The following is a 21,926-nucleotide window of genomic DNA, read 5'->3' as shown; positions in this document are numbered from 1 at the left end:
GCAATAGACTAGCTATTTCTAGTACCCATAACCCAAGCTATAAAACTGCTTAGTTCTTTGAACCACACAGTGACTTCAGTTCAAGGCAGGATGACATCCAATTAAATTATTCAGTAACTACTAAGTAAAAAAGTCTTACTAGAATCTATTATAAAAATTTGTTTTTCTATACATTCACCAAAAATAAGGACCATGATAAAAGTCATTAGCAATGGGTTCCTACATAATGTAGGGAAATAAAGGAAGTGTAAAATTTTAAATGTAACAGATTATATCCCTGTTACATTAACACAATTGTAAAGGCTGCCAATCTACTCTGAGCAGCATAATCAGAATGAGTAGATCAGCTGCATATGAACTAGAGAGCACAATAGTAATACTTAGTGATTGTTATTACCAACAACAGTAGAGAAAGTTACTAAAGTATACTAGGCTGACTCAGCAATAGCTTTAATAATGAATAAAATAATAATGACTATTATACATAAGGAAAATAAAATTACTATTGCCTGTATCCTAAAAAATGTTATAAATTTTAACGTTTGATAAATTTATAGCTTTTCCAAAATCTTTTTCAGTCTCACAAGAACTTGCAAAAGCTCTTGTGTAGAAATCAATGCTCCCAGAAAGACCAAGTATTTAACTCTCTACAGCTACATACTCAAGTTTTCATAATAGTTAAAGTAGCAAAAGTGTGATGATACCCAAAGTGGTTTATATCAACAGCACTGAATTTAGACTGCATGAGTAAAAAAAAATTGGAGTCACTAGTAGATCTCACATAAGCAGGTTGCAACCTAAAATTTTGTTTTCTGTGAATATTACATTTACATTATGTTATAGTTTCTAAGCAAGTATAGAGTGAGACACATTTGAAGTTGATGAATTTATTTTATTATAATATAATATTGTTGAATTAATGAATATTTGTCAAGTATTGAATAATTCAACAAAATTTAGGAAGGGGTTAAAGGAGAAAAGAGAAATCTAGACTTCTTATAATATAGGTGTGCCATAACCTCCTGCAAGATGGAAAAAAATTTGCAAAATGTTAATGTTGGACAAGAGCAACTGCTGAGTTTTGTGCCTGCTTCTTCTTCTAAATTGGTGGTAGAATCACTACAGACAAATGAACTTGAAATAAATGTAATTGTAATTTGAAGAATATACATTTTTCTCTCATTCCCAATAACAGTGTTGATTTGATGAGCAGTGAACCTTACAGTTACAATTTACATAGTAGCTGTAACACCAATTCTGTCATTAATGACTGACATACAAAAAGATGAGGATATAAATTTTATTGAAAATTAAATGAAAGCAGTTGGCAAATAAACCTACTTGGCACAGTTCCAAGAATCTGCTACAATCATGAGAAGATTATATACACTCTTTGATGGAAAAATCATATTTGTTAAGGCTGAAAATGACAATGGCCATTATCATAAGTAGCCTAAATGCAAAATTAAACCTGAATACAAATACAATGGCCATTATGCATAAGCAGAAATTGGGAGACACTGTTATTTTTAAATTTAGATGTTGAATGAATGCTCAAATTTATATCATATTTTTAATTACTAATTACATGATCATTTGATAGAAGCATACTTTGCGGAAGGGTGTGTGTACATTAATACTTTAATGAGCTTCATTTGCTGGGATCTTGCTTAAAACAGACAATTCTGTAGTGTAAATTATAAATTCTTAATAATTAACATATCCAGAGATCTTCATAAGCTGTATGCATAGATAAGTCAGATAGGACTTTCCACTGTGACTCTAGAGCATTGCGAGATGTCAACTAAACATAATTGTTAAGACTATCAACTATTGTAAATTTTTTAATTTTTTATAGGGCTATAGTTTCCACATCTATACTTATAATAAAACTGAACAGGTCCATTTCTGTACATGGAAGATATTTTAAGATTTTTTTTAATGACTCTTTATAATCTAATCCATTGCAATAATCTCCATCGAAATTTTGTCAGTACAATGCTCCCTACTGAAAAAAAAACCCAAATGTACACCAAGAAATGGCACAGAAGTTAGTTACATAATAGGTAATTTGATTTAAAAAAAAAATGAATAAAGATCCTCCCCGTTATTTGGGAAATGAGTAATGAGTATAAATAACTGAATTGTCACATATAAGTATAGATAATACATCTGTAGGATATATAAATAAAATTTCCTTAGATAAGCCACAGAGCGATTTTTTTAGGATAACAACTCTAGAAAATCCTTCCCTAAATGATGGTAAATGGGAAACATAATTAATATAGAATCATCATCATCTCATTACCTGCCCACTACATGGTTTCCTCTTAGCATGAGAAGGGTTTTAGGCTTTTATCCTTTAGGTAGTCCACTGCACGCGACATTATGGAGGACTTCCAGGCAAGCAGGTTTCCTAACAATGGTCCTTTACCGTGAAAGCAAGTGGTAATTGCTTGAATTAAAACGCGTTCGCGCGCTTGAATTAAAATTGAATTAAAACGCGTTCACGCGCTTGAATTAAAATTAGTTCAAGGTGTGTGCTGGGTATCGAACTCGATCCCCCGGAAGCCAAAGCCATATCCACTAGGCTATCAGCGCTCGTATAGAATAATATTATCTTATTTTGGTTGCAGCTCACCAACATCGGAATAAATCCCGCCTCCATCTCCTTTAACACACTTACAATGGAGTCGGACAAGTTCATCTGCGTCCGCGAGAAGGTCGGCGAGACATCCGAGGTTGTCATCATTGATATGGCGGACCCAACCAACCCCATCAGGAGGCCGATCAGTGCCGATTCAGCCATCATGAACCCGGCCAGCAAGGTCATCGCGCTTAAGGGCAAAGCTGGGGTGGAGGGTAAGCCATCTCTATAGTATTTCAACTTCTTTTCATGTAGGCTTAATCTCAATATAAATTTTATGGGCTGTAACATTTACACAGTTGTGTTTGCACAAGTTGTTACAGAGGCTTGTCGTTGGGGACGTGATATTTTTTTATGATGATTTTTCTAGATGATGATGATTGAAGGGATGATAAGAAAGGCAAGTATGGTTATCATCACCACGACAAATTGAATTGAATGAAAAGTTGAATTCCTAAAACTAATTAAATAAACTATAATTATCCGTTTCCTTCCAAGGTATCATAATCTTCAGTTCGCAAGTCTTATATCGCGCTTACTTGTTCAATTTTTATAGGGGTAATTTATTTTATAATGAACCAAAAAACTTACCACTAAATAAGCGCATAAAACATTTTTTTTTTAAATTTATTAATTTATGGAGCACATCGTAAATTTGCTAGTCAAAATGTGATCTGAAAGCAAAGCTAAAATGGATATTGTTACATTATATTGGCCAAGTTCATTAAGATTCGTCCAAAAAGTCCGGAAAACTGTATCAATAAAGTAGAGCGTCGGCAGAGAGCCAAGCCCAAAGAGGGCGTTATGATGCGCCAGTTTTTACCACTAGCCCGTGTAAGAAACCACTAAATTGGGACATCGTATGTAGGCTACAATAATTGCCATACAAGTACAACTATTTTCCAATAAACAGTATGATATATTATTATAGACTTTGTTTTCGTAAATTTTTGTGAGCGAAAATATGTTGAGCAGTTGACCTATTTCCACGCTTGCTTTTCGGATTTGATCGATGGTCTAGCCGAATTTTTGCTTCGTACCCGTACCACAATTAATTTGACACAACTACGCAAATTGTTTATTTTTATTGCAAGGACCCAGTAGTAAGAAAATAGAACTAATGTTAACGCTTAATAATATAATGGGTTAGTATTATACGTCATCTTTATCGTTATCAGACCGGGACCGGGCGCTTAACGTGCTCTCCGAACGCTTAACGTGCTCTCCGAAGCACATGGCCGATTTCCTAACTCCGTGTTTTTAAAATTTCTTAAATTTTAGTGGTCAAGCCAATAGGCGTTCACCATGAATACCTTTTCTTAGATCCCATGAAAAAAATGTCTAGGTGCTTGAATAATATTGCACGCCTGAATTGGCCCTTTGACAAACCGTAAGCCCTTTTTAGCTCATAAGACAACTATACACAGCTTTTATTTGTACACAGCTTAAGCAATAAATGAATTATAGGAAAAATTAAAGCGAACACGTAAAAACTGTATTTTTGTCCTAAAGGTATGTATAAAAAGGCATTACGAAAAAATGCTTCCTCTTCGAATTATAGGAAAGCTTTAGCGTAGGCGTTGCTTTTATGACGTTCACGCCACTGTTATCGTATGACTCAGCGGTACGGTCGAACGACAAAGGCTGCATTTTCAACATAAGAGATGTGCGAGGGGCAAAGAATAAGTACTTATCGCTAAGGGGCGAGGGTGTGAAGCGTGGGATGTGTGTGAAAACAACCCATGGAATAGCTTATTTTTAAAACCCTGACGTTGAAACGGGGTTGTCATAAGTTGACCGCGTTTTCCGACCGTTTGTGTAATATATCGTTTGAATGGATGTAAAGAAAGGAAAACAATTTGCTTTATCGAACACCAAGAAAGAAAAATTACAAAAGAATGATATCATTATGCCTTGTCACATAAACCCTGTGTGGTTTGAGATGAGGCGAGTTACCTAGTTGTCGTAAATTGTTTTAACTGTGAGATGATAAAATAAAACCATAATATTAAAAAAATTACACATATTGACCCACGATTTAAATGTGCTTTTAGGCATTAAGCACAAGTCAACATTAAGCACTCTTGGTATCGGTTCTTGGCAATGGCGTGCACTGGGTTACTTAGGGTATGCATACTGCAAGAAAATTGCACAAATCGGCAAAAATTCTCCTCCTATACGAGTTATATATAAATTTTAGGGTAGAGTGCTTTTGTGCAGTGCCTTTGTGCATGTATGAAGTGAACGCTATCCGTGCTACCCATAATATATATTATAACGATATAATATATCTTACAGGTAGCACAATAACAATAGGAACACCATGTTTCAACAACATGAAAATAATGTTTTAGGGGGTAAAAAGAATCTATCCCACATAATCCGCACTTTCGCATTTATAACATTAGTATGTATCATAGGAAGGCTATATTTATAAAGTACGTATTAAAATCGACTGTCCATTTACGCGTTTTATGATTTCGTCACGGATTATGGCGTTCGCGTTTGATAGTCACTTGGCAATGAGTCACCCGATTCCATAGTCTTGACATTACGGATGGTAAAATTCACGGAAACTGGTAATTTGAACGTTTCGCGTTGTTATGTCAACGCCCCTTCTCTATATTGGAGTGTTTTGTTTATCTTATCGCGAACCAACAATGTGTAGGTATTAAATATATCATATGATAAATTGTATACAATACAGTCATTAATTTTGTCCGCGAATTGTTTTTATGCATTTTTTTTTTTTAAGAAACGGAGAGGTATAAAATTACAGTTTCTTGCTATATGATGTTATGCAGTCAGCCCTATGTTAAGTGGGGCTTCTTTTAAACCGTTTGATTTGGGGTCTCGTACCTTCTAGTAATGGATACCAAATAGGGTATCGGTCTAAAGAACACTTGAATTGCAAAAAAAAAAGGTTCTTCCTGTTTAAAAAAATACAAAAAAGAGTTTTTAGAGCGTTATATTCTACAGACCTAGTGCTGGCTTGTCGCTGACTGATCATCAAAAATTACTGTGAAAGCTATCGTCCATTTTTTTTTTATTATTATGGACAGACCAAGCAGATGGTAAGCGGGAAACCGTCGCTTATAAACAGAGCAACACGCTGTACATATGGAACACATACTGCATCGTGCCCTGTGTCCATCAATCTGGGGCGTATCAAACCTCATGTGCCTGTAGTTTACCATGCCCTTCAGACCGGCAGGGTGGGTTATTACGTATCTCACGACAGGCTTGCGTCAGGCGTGACTCGCGATCTTTGATGTCAAACATCACTTTTGCATACAAAAAAAATACAAAGCAAGCCTGTCGTAAGATATGAAATCACCCTGCCGAACACAGCATTGCAGAACAGCACGGCGGTAGTACTTCCCCGAACGAGCTCTGTCACAACTAGTGGCGTGCAATTCATACATGCAAAAAAGCACTGTCTACCCTAACATTAATATATAACTCGATTAGGAGGACGATTTGTGGCGTTTTATGCAATTTTCCTGGTGTATGCATACCCTAGTAAGACACCCAATGCACGCCACTGGTCACAACAATCTCGACTACTAAAATTGTGGTATGTTATTTAAAGTTACGGAATCGATTTGTGGCTCTTCGGCTTCGATTCCCGTGTAGCATTAATAATGCATTATAAAACATTTATATTATCCATCCAACCGATGGATTGGTGGACATACCTACCTACTAGCTCGTTTGTAGGAATTTCCAAATTCCTCTGTTATGCCGCCTTAATCTAGCGGTTGTTTTACATTTAATTAATAATAGTTTAACAGGAGTATGGAGCATCTTTTGCACTCTTGGGATTCAAGCTAACACCTATGCAAATTTTTGTGTTGCTAATTTCACCCTAAGAATTTTACCCGGGGGATTTTCTGGGATATAATGTATTTATGTGCAAAATATAAGCTACACAATATTTTTTGCTAAATCACATCATGATCTGTGCAGTTGTTGAGAAGAAAATAAGTAAGAAGTACGTAGCTAATATAAGTATGGGAGTATTTTTTATACCACTACAATTTTAGCGATTGACTGCACTTTACCGTGTGGTAAGTATTAAAGCAGTCTTATGGAAGCGGGCTAACATGTAAGGGATATGGCAAGGCATCGTACCGAAACGCTAAACCAGGACAGAAAAGAGAAAATCTTTCGTCTGCCCGGATTGAACCCTGATATAAACCTTATATAACCTTATATAACCTTTTATAATGGCTAAATATAGCTGGTCCGCGGAAGTACTATTGCCATTCTCATTTCTTCCGCCAAGCAGCATTGTTGCAATGCTGTTGTGTTCCGGTATATAGGGCGTGGTTTCTGGTGTTATTACAGAATCAAGAGTACAGAACTTAACACTTACGCCTCAAATTGATGGATACAGGGCAGCTAGTTTTCCACTAACCATCAGTTGGGCCATCTTCTGGGTCCCTCAATAGTAACTTAATATATAAAAAAAAAAAAAACTTTCCCTTAAGGTCGTCAAAAAAGTATGGATTTTATGTCGTAATTCGGCGACTTGACGGTTATACGAAGTGCCTGATGTGTGTACTCTAAGCGTAAATAAATACTCACAGTAAATAGAAAAAGTGAAAACCTCCATTGAAGGGGGCGGTTTATGTATAGTTGAATAAACAATGTGATATATTATGCACTTGTGCGGCTTTATCTGTTCTTGATATGCAATTATGTCAATAACCCCTTAGACTGTGCTCGGACTTAGCATCTGTCTAGAGATAACCGCGCGAACAAGGACTTGTGACGTTCATTGCACTGCGTTACACTCTTGCTAGCAAGTGAGTCTATGCAAAGTATACAAGACTTGTTATAAAACAAATGCACCGCTTAATTGTTTTAGTGGCTCTACGGCATATGAGAGCGTTACGCGGAATCCGTTAGATAAATTACGTAACTACCTTTCACAACTTCATATTTCAGTAACCAGATAAAGCTTGTTTAACTTTGTTGTAAATGAAAAATATAATTGATTGTTGAACTATAGTTATCGAGTTCGGATGAAAAATTTCATAACCGTAAAAAAATGCAAGTAATTACCTTTATAGCGGTGGCGTCCATACAGGGTATGCACAGGATATGCACTAAGCGGGCAGATGTTATAAAATTTAAATAATCTACAGTAGGAGTTACTCAAAACTTTAGGATAGGCATTGTAAGAGTTATAAAAAAGCCTAGATTTTCTTTATTTTATATCATCTGAATTCCCTCTATGCACGCCACTGCTTAATAGTTAACCGATAGATGTTGCATAGTGTACACAATCATAGCCGAATCCCGTGTGGCACTAATAACGCATCATAAACCGATGAACAGCTAAAAGTCTACGCTCATGTGCCGCTTGCAGCGGCTCCATACGTCACGATTTATGTCCTCCGTCCATATAGCCGCGGTTCTATCAACGCTACGTTAACCGGCGAGAGGACGCCATTCTAGAACCATTGCCACTTCAGCTTCACGACTCGTTGAGCAACGTTGTTAACGCTGTTTCTTCTAAGAATCTCCCCATTCCTGATATGATCACTTAGAGACACTTCTTTTGGCAACCACGCGCAAAGACGCGCTTCAGACCGGAATACAGCACTGCTGCTTGGCGGCAGTACTTCCCTGGACAAGCTCAATCATAAAAGCTCTACTGCTTATTCCAAGCAAAAGCTCTTTTTGTCACCCGCTGAGTGAATCTGAAGTTCTGAACCTCTTTACGAGAACACATAGCAGAGTAGTTTCGTAAAAAATGCATCCTTATTTTGGTATATTGTCTCAGCAGCGCCAAAGACCCTCCAAATATTCAACATCGAGATGAAATCTAAGATGAAGGCGCATACGATGACCGAGGACGTCGTGTTTTGGAAGTGGATCTCCCCCAACACTCTCGCCTTGGTGACAAAGATGTCTGTCTACCACTGGTCCATGGAAGGAGACTCCACTCCGGTCAAAATGTTCGATCGGCATTCATCGCTTGCCGAATGTCAAATTATCAACTATAGGACTGATCCAAAACAGCAATGGCTACTGCTAGTGGGTGAGTACACAACCTGTCTAATTATTATTATTTACATTATTTATAATAATAAATTGCTTAAATTAAAAAACGCACATAACTCCTAAAAGTTAAGAGGCGCATGCCGGGGATCGAATTCGGTCCGAATAAAGCGAGGCCGAGTAGTGGTTGCAAACGTACGAAAGTGCCAAGTTAGTTTTGGTAATTATCAAAGTTTTCAAACTGAGCTACTTCAGAGACTGAATACTAACTAAAAACTCATCATACTTCGTTGATGATTATGATAAATAGTCCGGAAATCTTGGAAACAAAGAAATAAAAACTGCATACGACATCGGGTTTTAAAAAATGTCATAAAAAAATCTTCAGCAACTCAAATATACTTGTTCGTTTTAAGGTATATCAGCGCAACAGAATCGTGTAGTAGGAGCAATGCAACTCTACTCTGTGGAACGCAAGTGCTCTCAGCCCATCGAAGGGCACGCCGCGTCTTTTGCGACCTTCAAGGCGGAAGGCAACGCCGAGCCCTCTACGTTATTCTGCTTCGCTGTGAGAACAGCACAGGGCGGCAAGCTGCACATTATCGGTAAGGATGAGATATTGAAGTTAAAAATAAAATAGACCGTGATCCACACAGTACTGACGGCACGGACGACTAACTAATTGACGGCAGGAAGTAAATTTCTAATTAAACGTTGCTATTCCCTATTTTAGCAGAGACTAAAAATAGCTCTTTTTTCTGTAAATTATTGTGAAAAACTAGTATATATACTTTTAAAACGCCTTACTTTTGAATAGGCTGTACTTAAATTATCTCTCTAGCACACAAAAACCGCAGTTTCTATGGAAAATATATGCGGTGTTTTATCAAGGTCATCAAGGTCGACACTTGCAAGAAGCTATTGCACAAAACTCACGGTAAACTCACCCTTGCAAAAATAGTCCCTAGTTACTGGACTTAGAGCCTACCAGAACTATAGAAATAAATCTGATGGAAATGTTACTTTAGTCCAGAGATATTGAATAAATGAACATTTTAAAGTATTCTTGACTAATTTTTCTTGCAGAGGTGGGCCAGACACCAGCTGGCAACCAGCCGTTTCCCAAAAAGGCAGTAGACGTGTTCTTCCCAGCTGAGGCACAAAACGATTTTCCCGTGGCAATGCAAGTGTCGCCAAAGTACGATGTGATATACCTGATCACTAAGTACGGCTACATACACATGTATGACATCGAAACCGGAACTTGTATCTACATGAACCGCATCTCCTCGGATACCATATTTGTGACCGCTCCACATGAGTCAACTGGAGGAATTATTGGTTAGTATTAAAGTTTCGTTATTTTGTACATCAATATACAACGTGTAAATGATAACCGAAATAATATTTCACAGGCTTTAGAGGTACATTATGTACTGTCTCTGAGACTTATCTGTGAAACCAAAAACCCAATAGTTTTTGAGTAAACCACTGCCCTAGTTTTTCTGAAAGAAATCAGATACAGCCCTATTATTTTTTACCTAAGTTTGACTTCAAGTCTGCAGACTACACTTTTAGTATTTCTAACATTTAATCATTAACATATTTGTAAAGAACTTTTTAATGACATACTCTATAGTGTGTACATAGACTTATTATATTTAACGTTAATGTAAAATGATCTTTTAATGCCCACAGGTGTAAACCGTAAAGGCCAAGTTCTCTCGGTAACGGTGGAGGAGGACTCCATAGTGCCATACATTAACACGGTGCTACAGAACCCTGAACTGGCACTGCGTCTCGCCGTGAGGAACAATCTTGCCGGTGCTGAGGAGCTGTTTGTTAGGAAGTTCAACATGCTCTTCACCAACGGACAGTATGGGGAGGCTGCTAAAGTGAGTCCATAATATTTTAGAATATACAAGGAACTTTTGTTACATACAAATGTTTCCATTGAACTGATTATATTGAAAGCTACTTTGGATTCGTTAACTTAAATCAAAAGCTGCAAGATTTCCAACGAGAGCTGCACTAAGAAGAAGGCCAAAAATCTCTGCTAATAAGGAAATAATTTAAATACATCGGATGAAGAGTAGTAGATAGTAGTAGTAGTAGAGAGTAGTTTATTTTTATCGCACTTGTTTTTTTATATTTTTAAAACGTACTTTACTCTAAAAGTAAAAAGTTATGAAAACATGTTTACATTTTAAGACAAGGCAGAAAAAAATTAGTGTAGGTGTTTGTAATGGTCTATTTATTTAGGAAAACCAACAGTTAAAATATTTTTTCATGTCCAAGTTTCTATGTTGTGAGCTAAGTGAATATTCAGCTTATTACAGGTTTTCACAACGTTTAAAAATAATTTCAACATTATACATTTTAAATATAACTGCATTCCATTATTTAAATAAATATATAAAAATATTTTACTAATAAATAAGGTTATATCGTTATCTTCTCTACATATATAAAAGAGAAAGTGTGCGTATAGGCTCCGAAACGGCTGGACCGATTTCAATGAAACTTTTTCAAGTTTGGTTACGATCGGATCACTCCTATTTTTGAACTATCAAATACAGCTTTTAATAAATGTTAAAAAATAAAATAAAATGCAATAAAAAAAATAAGCGTAATTCTCGTGCTAAAATAATAAAAATTTGATAACACGAGAAGTCAAGTATTTATTTTATTTTGAAATGTCAAATAGTACAATTAAAACAATTAAAAGTGTCAATAATTTTAGTCAGTGTATTTATTATGAAATAAGTCTTATCTGTTCTGTTCTGTTCTGTTTCTGTTATCACTGTGGGGATAAAAACCATTGCGTGCTCATTTGTGTTTCATCGTTCACGACCTTTCGCTGTTCTGCGGTATAATAGCGACGGAGGAACTAGATTGTAAAGTACCGCAGCACACACACTAAAGTATTTATTGTAAGAAAAACTGAGAAACAAAAATGCGATATCGCTCTATAAACTAACTCTAGTTATTTGAAAAAGCGGCAAATTTATATTGTTTTCGGTACAGGTAGCAGCCATGGCCCCGCGTGGCATTCTCCGCACGCCACAGACCATCCAGCGATTCCAGCAGGTGCCAACTCAGCCTGGACAGACGTCTCCCCTTCTACAATACTTCGGCATACTGCTGGATCAGGCTCAGCTTAACAAGTTCGAGTCGCTCGAGCTGTGCCGTCCGGTGCTACTGCAAGGTGAGTTATTTAAATTCATACATGCGGCCCCAAAGTGCTTAAAAGGCGACCCCGTATAAGTAAACGCAAAGTTGCCCCTTAACAAGGTGAAAAGACGTGTCCCTTACGTTTGAAACAAGTCGCAGGCAGCAAAAATTATAATATGTTAATAATTGTTTTTGTTTCATGAAAAGTAAACCTTTTTATTATATTACCCTGGACTCTTAACCCCTACAAAATATCTATGTCAAGCCACTGCTTGAGGTCCATGTGGATGATACAATTAAAACCGGTTGCGGTTGGCGCAGGGAGCAGCGTCCCTGCTTCCTGCATCCAAGGCCGTGGGTTTGATTCCCACAACTGGAAAAATGTTTGTGTGATGAACATTAATGTTTTTCAGTGTCTGGGTGTTTTTCTGTATATTATAAGTATTTATGTGTATTATATTCATAAAAATATTCACCAGCTATCTTAGTACCCATAACGCTTACTTTGGGGCTAGAGGGCGATGTGTGTATTGTTTTAGTATATTTATTTATTAAAAAAGTTGTGTTAAATTCGTAGTCGTGAATCGCGTCGTTACTGGCTTTGCTTGTTTTACGAAATGATCCGAGTGAAGCGCACTTCTAAAATAATGGAAAAAAACTGAGACAATTTGGATGGATATTTGTTGAACGACCAGAATGGCTTGACGGATCTGGATGATTTTGTCTTAGAGAAAGATATTGGAATACCACATCCGCCACTTTATATAAATAAATAAATATAAACAAATAAATATACTACGACAATACACACATCGCCATCTAGCCCCAAAGTAAGCGTAGCTTGTGTTATGGGTACTAAGATGACTGATGAATATATTTTATATATAATATACATAAATACTTAGAATATAGATGTAAACACCCAGACACTGAAAAACATTCACGCTCATCACACAAACATTTTCCAGTTGTGGGAATCGAACCCACGGCCTTGGACTCAGAAAGCAGGGTCGCTGCAAACTGCGCAAATCGGCCGTCAATATCATTATTTATGTTACAATTAATGTGAAATTTATTAAAATAAAGGCTGATTAATGATTATGACTGATAAGTTAAAAGTTCAAAAAACAGGACTAATATAAGTTTCGGTTTCGGCCTTTCTTTTGATTTGTTAAGATACAGTTTAAAGTAACATGTATTAGGTCGTCCCTACTGTACGAGCTGTGTAGAGCTTTGAAGGACATGCCTATTGATATTGCACTGCTGGGATCAGCCTTCTCTCACAAGGCCAATCTGTTCAAATGTGCTTTGGCTATATAATAAAGTATAAGTCATCTGCCAAGATGGTATAGCTACATAACTATTAAAAAATAAAGTTTAAACCTAAATTTATCATTGCAGGTCGTAAGCAACTCTTAGAGAAATGGCTCAAAGAGGAAAAGCTTGAGTGCTCAGAAGAGCTGGGAGACCTCGTGAAGCAAGTCGATGCCTCCCTTGCGTTGTCCGTCTACTTGCGGGCGAACGTCGCCAGCAAAGTCATACAGTGCTTCGCAGAGACCGGCCAGTTTCCGAAAATTGTGCTTTATGCTAAGAAGGTAAGATTTAGTTTAATTTAATTTGTTCGGATCATTTTTCATAAACCCGTTTTCCACCAGCAGTTTCTAGCATCAGGAGACAAAAATTATGTCCCCCGATTATGTACGCTGAAAGGGGATATAATATCCAGTATTAAAGTAACCTAATGTTTTGTACAGTAATCGTATTACTATAAAAAATCTGCATTGCAAATACACTTGCCACCAAAATAGCAGTTCTTGGTCGGTCCGGGATGTCGAGAGAGGTCGCCTGAAAATCAGTGCTGTAGCAGTGATCACTAAACCACTGCTACAGCATAACGCTGAGGCGATACTCTGTTTGGGAGAAACAACACCACAGATATGTCACTGCCAACATAGAATAATATTTGATTGTTTTTAGCTTATTTAATTTCTATTTAGTTACCTAATTTTAAGATCCTATATATTTTTTTTTGTTATTTTGTATAGTTTAAGTCTTCGTTGATATGTTTTTTTGTGTAGCGTGTACTCTATATGTTAATTCACTGTGTTGTTTTTTATTCCCAAATAAAAATATTTATTATTAGTTTACTAATATTTGCATTATGATTAGGGTTCATAATATGAATTTTCTGATATCGAGATTTTGATAAACAATATTTTTTCACTAGCTGCGTCCTGCGGTGGTACCTGTGGTGAATAATACATTTAGTTGTTTTGTTAGGACGTGCAAAAATCTCCCTGGGGAGTTATACGTTTTTCCAGCATCAAAAATACTCTCCGTACTTTCAACTTACTCTTTGCCTCTAAAATCACGTCGATGTTTTGCTTAAGAAAGATGTTATGGAAGGAAACACAAACAAACACACTTTCGCTTTTATAATATTTGACTGGTTTGTTTCAGGTGGGCTACACACCCGATTACATCTTTCTGTTGCGTTCTGTAATGCGAACGAACCCCGAGCAAGGAGCCGGCTTCGCGGGTATGCTGGTCGCTGAAGACCCCCCTTTGGCTGATATCCAGCAGATTGTGGATGTTTTCATGGAACAAAACATGGTTCAGCAATGCACCGCCTTCCTATTGGATGCTCTGAAGAACAACCGACCAGAAGAAGGCCCCCTACAAACAAGGTTGGTTTTCCCCATTCATGCTTTCCATGACTTTTATATATATGTATTAAATGAATTACAGTGGTCGAAAATACCTTTACCATGGTGTTTCAATTAATAAAAAAATTAAGAAAAACCCGAGGGTCAAACTTTGTAATATTAAGCTTAATCAATTTGTATGGGAATTTATCTCTTCAGATGACTTTCGATCATGGTGGTTCAATTTAAAATAAATCATTTTCTATTGACATTTCTTAGCACTTCTACATTAGTAATCGTTTCCGTCCAACTGAATCTCGCCAATTTATAAAGTTGAACTATTAATCTTTTTTTTAAATCTGATTAAGTGATCTTAGTAAGGAAGGAGTATATTTCCGTGACTAATGTTATCGATGATTTTTTTGGTACTGCGTGGTGCACTTATTTATATACCTTGCCAAATGTGATTGGATTGCTATTTTTAAAAGTTAAACGAAGATATCCAAATTTGCATCCGCGATGGCATGCGAAAATCCTTTAAAAATAGAAGAATAAAAATACTTTACATTAAAAATTAATGAAGTAGTTTTATACATAATATACACTGAACAGTGGAAATTCGTACAGTAAACTTTTATATATTTTATTTATGTTGAAAAAATATATATCTTACTATTATCTACTTTCTTATTTACACATACTTATTTGTTTTAATTATTTGTTTTTAATATCTTTAATAACTTTATTTAATATTGTCACCTTCATCAATTTCTCTTTTCTGGCCGAGCAATCAATTTTTCAATCAATGAGGGGGAAGCCTGTGCCATGCAGAGTCGGAGCTAAGTAAAAAAATAAATAATAAATAAGTCTTATCAAATAATATGTATTACAGGTTGTTGGAAATGAACCTGATGTCGGCCCCGCAAGTGGCGGACGCGATCCTCGGCAACGGCATGTTCACACACTACGACCGCGCGCACGTTGCACAGCTCTGCGAGAAGGCAGGCCTCTTACAGCGGGCGCTCGAACACTACACGGATCTTTACGACATCAAACGCGCTGTGGTGAGTTTATTTAATTACGCTTGAGAGTAATAACAAAATTGGCAGGCTTAAAGGATTGCAATATTTTGGACCTGTCCAATTAAGTTTTAACTTTTGTTACTGATCATACATAACGCACATAAATGCGTATTTATTAGAATGGTGGGAAAGGTGTGCACGCTGTTTATGCAGGATGTCTATATAAAGTGTCTATATTAACTACATGATTTGATTTCTTAAAGTCGCATTGATGCTATGATCATGATCTCCATAATCAACCCATATCACAAGACCTCTACAGGGCACGGGTCAAAGTCAAAGTCAATTATTTCTGTATTCAAATAGGCGCATAAAAAATAAATTGTTTCTGTATTTAAATAGGCGCATCAAAAAGTTAATTATTTATGTATTCAAATAGGCACGTTTAATGGGATAATTAGTTCATACTCTGCTCAGAATGAGAAGGCCCACCACGCTGGCCAAGTACGGATCGGTAGGCTTCACACTCCTTTGAGAACACTATAGCCAAAACCTGCATAAGCCTAATATACAGGTTTCCAAACGATGTTTTTGTTCACTTTGAAAGCAACTGATATCTACGTAATTTAAAAACACGCCCCAAAAGGGAGTCCGAAGACTTACCCACGATCACCACTTATACTACGATAAAGGTTAACATGTCCAGACTTTATAGAGAGATTTAGTATTTTAGCTAATTAACATATTCTGTATTTTCTTAGGTTCACACCCACTTGTTATCAGCAGACTGGCTTGTCAGCTACTTTGGCACCCTTTCAGTGGAAGATTCCCTTGAGTGCCTCAAGGCTATGCTCCAAGCCAACATTCGCCAGAATTTGCAGATCTGCGTACAGATTGCCACCAAATACCACGAACAACTCACCACTAAGTCACTGATCGAGTTGTTTGAGAGTTTTAAGACTTATGAAGGCCTTTTCTATTTCCTCGGGTCTATTGTTAACTTCAGCCAGGACTCTGAAGTTCACTTCAAGTACATTCAGGTAAAGTATGAATTACTTTATCCAAAGGGTTAAACATGACTTTTATTTTTTAAATTGCTAATTTTATTAATAATTGTAATTTATTTAGTTTTTATTGATTAAAATGGGGAAGTTAAGATAATAAAATTAATTTAATATTTAAGACGGGCGAAGCGAGCAACAGAAAAGGGGTGTAACAAAAAAAGTTTTTTTAGCTTATGCAAAAATGTTATAACAGTGTCGTCTGAGCTTGAAAGTTAGTAAAAAACTTATTGATTTTATAGGCCGCCTGCAAGACTGGTCAGATCAAAGAAGTGGAACGCATATGTCGCGAGTCCAACTGCTATAACGCTGAGCGCGTAAAGAATTTCCTGAAAGAAGCTAAGTTACCCGACCAGCTGCCACTTATCATCGTTTGCGACCGATTCGACTTTGTACACGACCTTGTGCTGTATCTGTATAGAAACAGCCTGCAGAAATACATCGAGATATACGTGCAAAAGGTAATTTAAAAATAATATATTATGGAGAATATTAGACATTTCTAAAGCAACAGTGTCATATTATGATCTTGATACTAATATCTGGATATCAGGTTGTCTCAACGAGAAATTCCTTAATGCAGCGATAATAATATATTTATATTTGATGCAGTGTTAGGAATCTGTACATACCATACCATAAATATTACAAAAGTACTTAAGAGGCACTGTGCGATAATACCTATTTAATGTATACAGTAATACTTGAACTTTTATAGGTTGGCCAATAAGTAAAAAAACGAGTACATTTACGAAAAAATACTATCTAAAATAATATTTTCCTTCCAGACAGCATTCAGCAAATGATAAGGCTGTATTTTAGATATATAGGTCTACAGTTTAAATAATTTAAAATTAAACTGCAGTTTGGCGCAGTGGGTAGCGACCCTGCTTTCTGAGTCCGTGGGTTCGATTCCCACAACTGGACAATGTTTGTGTGATGATGAACAGGAATGTTATTCAGTGTCTGGGTGTTTATCTATATATAAAGTATATGTGTAGGTATATTATTCATTGAATTATTCATATGTTATCTTAGTGACCATAACACAATCTACGCTTACTTTGGGACTAGATGGCGATGTGTGTATTGTCGTAGTATATATTTTTAATTTTTAGGTGAATCCATCTCGTTTACCCGTGGTCGTGGGCGGATTACTTGACGTTGATTGCGCTGAAGATATCATCAAGAACTTGATACTTGTGGTGCGCGGACAGTTCTCTACTGATGAGTTAGTTGCTGAAGTTGAAAAGAGAAACAGGTGAAATTATTATACTTTATTTATTGTATGTTACCTTATTTACGTATGTTATACCAAAATGTATAAGCCTTAAAAGTGTAACTGCCACTATATTATTTTATAATAATAATATATAATCAACTGGCAACTATGATTTTTTATCAATAAATTAACAGTATGTATTGCTCCTTGTCCTCCTTGTATGTTTACTGGGTCGTATTCATATCGCGCTAAGTCAATCATTGTACACGTGCAACAAGTCGTCTTAAGAGCGGTTCCCATATACGAGGGGAGGTCCAAAAGTACGTGGAATGAAAAGGTTTTAAATAAATTGAAACAACAAATTTATTTTTCATTACAATATTATCGGCCTTTAGCTAAATACATTTGTGAGATCTATGCATTAATTTTCTAAACCATCGTAAAATATTTTTATCTTTTGCCTCAAAATAAGCCAAATAAGATTGAAAGAAATCGAAAACTAAAACTAAATAAATGTCTGATATACCGAAACAGGTTTTAAGAACAGCTGGTGACTGGAATAAGTCATTAACGTATCAGAGGGACATTTGAGTTTGATTGAAAAATTTACAATTTTCTGTTTTAGGTTGAAGTTGCTTCTTCCATGGTTGGAAACCCGTGTTCATGAAGGTTGCAATGAACCAGCTACGCACAATGCTCTCGCCAAGATCTATATTGATTCCAACAATAATCCTGAGCGGTTCCTTAAAGAAAACCAATGGTATGATTTATGCAATGTTAACTTTATTTGAAAAAAATAACCCTAAAAGGTTTAACACTTTTTATTTTTTTCTCTTAAAAATATTATCCGTCCGTTCATGAGCACTTAGTACCAGTCCGGTTGGCACGTAAGAAGTTTTTTGTTCATTACTAATTAAATTAATCACTTAACAATTATTCATTGTAAAGTCAACATCTCCTGAGGATACTCCGGTTTCGGAGCGAAGCGTGCATGGACGGTACATTGCCGAAGATCGGTTTGGTGTGGAGTATAAGGACTGATGAAATTATAAATGACACCATACAGATTCTCCTGCTTTTCGCGGAGTATAGCAAATTAAGATTAATTATCATAATATATCATGGATTTCCGCAAAGTAACACCTGCTTCTATCCAATACGTAAGAAGTGTTTAACCAAGTGTCTCTGAGAGCACACTTAAAGCCATTAGTCCCGGTTAATATCACTAACATGTGATAATAATCGTTGAAGTCCGCCATCTCTCATTGAAGTTGCGTGTTGGGTTTATGCTCTTCATTCTTATCTTCTTTGAGAAAGAAGGCCTTTGTGTTAGTGGGAAATTAATAGGACGAGGCTGAACCAAATATTGGTACATTAAATCGTTCTTCACAGGTACGACTCGAGAGTCGTCGGTCGTTACTGCGAGAAACGCGATCCTCATCTCGCATGCGTTGCGTACGAACGAGGGCAATGCGATCGTGAACTGATCGCTGTTTGCAATGACAATTCGCTGTTCAAGACGCAAGCGCGCTACCTTGTGCGTCGTCGCGACCAGGACCTGTGGCTCGAGGTCTTAGCTGAATCCAACCCTTTCAAGCGACAGCTCATCGACCAGGTAAGGAACTTGAAAAAATAGGTTATGTTTTAGAATATGTGAGGAATTGTCTTAAGTAAATGTTTACTAGATATTTCACTACATGCTATTAAAAGTATACATCATTGATTCCCAGTGAGTAATGTAAGTAGTAAAAAAAAGAAGTGATAGACTGCACTTTTTAATGCCACCCATATAATATGTGGAAAATGTTACAAAAATAAAACTAGCGCTCATCATTATTTCAACTAATGGCCATGTGGACATCCAACTCTGGGCATGATTCTGCTCAGGTTCCAAATACCAGTCTTGTTCCGCTTGGATCCAGCGGCCTCCTGCGATTTGTTTCTGCGATCTGTCTATCTCTGTGCGGCTCTACCAATGCGGCGTTTACCAGTGCTTGGGTCACTCCACGGTTGAGCTATGTGCCATTTCAGCTTGGCGACGAGTTGAGCTGTAGATTAGGTCTTATATGGATCTCCTCTTTCTTATTTGATCACGTAGAGATATTTCCGAGCATTAACATAAATAAGCATAAACAAACATAAACGCGCACTAATTAATGATTAATTTCTTTCACAGGTAGTGCAAACAGCACTCTCCGAAACTCAAGACCCTGAGGACATTTCTGTGACAGTGAAAGCCTTCATGACCGCCGACCTGCCCAATGAACTGATAGAGTTGCTAGAGAAGATTGTGCTAGACAATTCAGTGTTCTCTGATCACAGGAATCTGCAAAACTTGCTCATTTTGACAGGTGTGTAAAGTAAACAATAGTTTTGTAAACAAATGTTGAAAATAAATCTGAAAAATTCAGTTCATATATATCTTTTCCTGTTTAATGGCTCTTCTGAACCGAATCTATGATTTCGAAGGTCTGGATTATTTAATGATCAATTCAAATTGAAACTAGCTATATCTGAGCTCTAATAAATGCAAAAGTGGGTTTGTTGGTCTTTCTTTCACACCCTAACTAAGACTAAGAACGCGATTAGCATTTATTCAACTATAAAATATAATTAATATAATATCTTACTTTCAGCTATAAAGGCGGACCGCACTCGCGTTATGGAATATATTAACCGATTGGATAACTATGATGCACCGGATATCGCGAATATCGCAATCAACAACGAACTCTACGAGGAGGCCTTTGCTATCTTTAAGAAGTTCGACGTCAACACCTCTGCTATACAAGTATGTAGACACAATTTTTGATTTGACGTATACAAAATTTAAACTTAATAATAATAAGTAATAGCCTATAATAGTACACTGCTGGGCTATAAGCCTCTTCCAACGGGAGGGTTTGCCCATAATGACCATGCTGGCCAAACTGGTTGGGGATCGCAGTAGATGACATTGATGCCCGTTCTCCGTCATATTCGCTTAGTCGCCTCGTACGACACCTGTGGGAAGAGTCGTACAACTTTATTCTCGTCTGATCAAGAAAAAAAAATTGTTATTATAAATTGATGCAATTTTTTTTAATGAAGGATCATTTCCTTACTTTCTTTTTGTTCATTGAACACTATTCTCGGTAAAGAGCTCATCACGATCTGTCTTACAAGCGATCACCCTTTTTAACGATGGTAGTTCGTGAATATTCTAAAAGATGGCGCTGATTTATTTGTGAGTAGAAAGGTGAAAAATGTTTTTCGAACGACTATTTATACAGTAATTCCTACTTCAGGTTCTAATTGACCAAGTGAATGACCTGAAACGCGCTTACGAATTCGCCGAACGATGCAACGAGCCCGGCGTATGGTCGCAACTCGCCAAAGCGCAGCTTCAACAAGGCCTGGTGAAGGAAGCCATAGATTCATACATCAAGGCCGATGACCCATCCGCTTACCTTGATGTGGTCGCTACAGCTTCCAAACAACAATCTTGGGATGATCTCGTGCGATATTTGCAGGTTAGTACTATAAAATTATTTAGCAAGGTTGTTTCATAAGTTATTCTTTTGAACCTGATTTCATTTAATATACTTGTTTGAATATATGAAACGGCAAACACTTTTCATAGAAAGCAGGACCAAATAGGGCATCGTTTTTCTGTCAATTGGCATAATTGGCCTTATTGATATGTAAATTTTTAAGGTCTTTTTAAAGAATTTCATTATTATATGTTAAACAAAACAAAGTCAACTCCTTGTTTCATCACCTCTTGTAATCACTTAAAAAGTATATTCGAATTGTCTTTTTTTTATCCTTGCCAATAAACAGAATATCAAAGGTCTGCTTGTAAATTAACTTTGGTTTCAAAACTAAGCAATAATTTTTCATGTTCCGTTTCCAGATGGCACGTAAGAAAGCTCGCGAATCATACATCGAATCCGAACTTATCTACGCATACGCTCGTACTGGGCGGTTGGCTGATCTGGAGGAATTCATATCGGGACCTAACCACGCAGACATTCAGAAGATCGGAGACCGCTGCTTCGAAGATAAAATGTTCAATGCGGCAAAGTTGTTATACAACAATGTTAGCAACTTCGCTCGCCTGGCTATCACATTGGTGCATCTGAAGGAATTCCAAGGTTAGCT

The 21,926-nt window shown here is 36.7% G+C and overlaps 1 protein-coding gene across 2 annotated transcripts in view; it reads left to right on the top strand.

The window, feature by feature from the left end:
- Positions 1–21,926, top strand: part of LOC120628303 (clathrin heavy chain) — a 30,459-nt gene that overhangs the window by 775 nt on the left and 7,758 nt on the right. The window contains exons 3-20 of one of the 2 annotated variants that reach the window (XM_039896612.1): positions 2,637–2,862; positions 8,445–8,699; positions 9,076–9,264; positions 9,746–10,000; positions 10,358–10,554; positions 11,687–11,867; positions 13,235–13,428; positions 14,294–14,520; positions 15,371–15,542; positions 16,262–16,540; positions 16,804–17,022; positions 17,680–17,822; positions 18,409–18,543; positions 19,176–19,398; positions 19,960–20,134; positions 20,420–20,574; positions 21,071–21,295; positions 21,679–21,919. In XM_039896612.1, coding sequence (XP_039752546.1) covers positions 2,637–2,862; positions 8,445–8,699; positions 9,076–9,264; positions 9,746–10,000; positions 10,358–10,554; positions 11,687–11,867; positions 13,235–13,428; positions 14,294–14,520; positions 15,371–15,542; positions 16,262–16,540; positions 16,804–17,022; positions 17,680–17,822; positions 18,409–18,543; positions 19,176–19,398; positions 19,960–20,134; positions 20,420–20,574; positions 21,071–21,295; positions 21,679–21,919 — 3,691 coding nt within the window. Of the gene's footprint in view, positions 1–2,636; positions 2,863–8,441; positions 8,700–9,075; positions 9,265–9,745; positions 10,001–10,357; positions 10,555–11,686; positions 11,868–13,234; positions 13,429–14,293; positions 14,521–15,370; positions 15,543–16,261; positions 16,541–16,803; positions 17,023–17,679; positions 17,823–18,408; positions 18,544–19,175; positions 19,399–19,959; positions 20,135–20,419; positions 20,575–21,070; positions 21,296–21,678; positions 21,920–21,926 lie in introns of both variants that reach the window. The other variant, XM_039896611.1, reaches the window with a different exon arrangement.

This window comes from Pararge aegeria, chromosome 12, assembly GCF_905163445.1.
Source record: "Pararge aegeria chromosome 12, ilParAegt1.1, whole genome shotgun sequence".
NCBI classification, from domain to species: domain Eukaryota; kingdom Metazoa; phylum Arthropoda; class Insecta; order Lepidoptera; family Nymphalidae; genus Pararge; species Pararge aegeria.
This window is presented reverse-complemented; position numbering and strand designations above follow the sequence as displayed.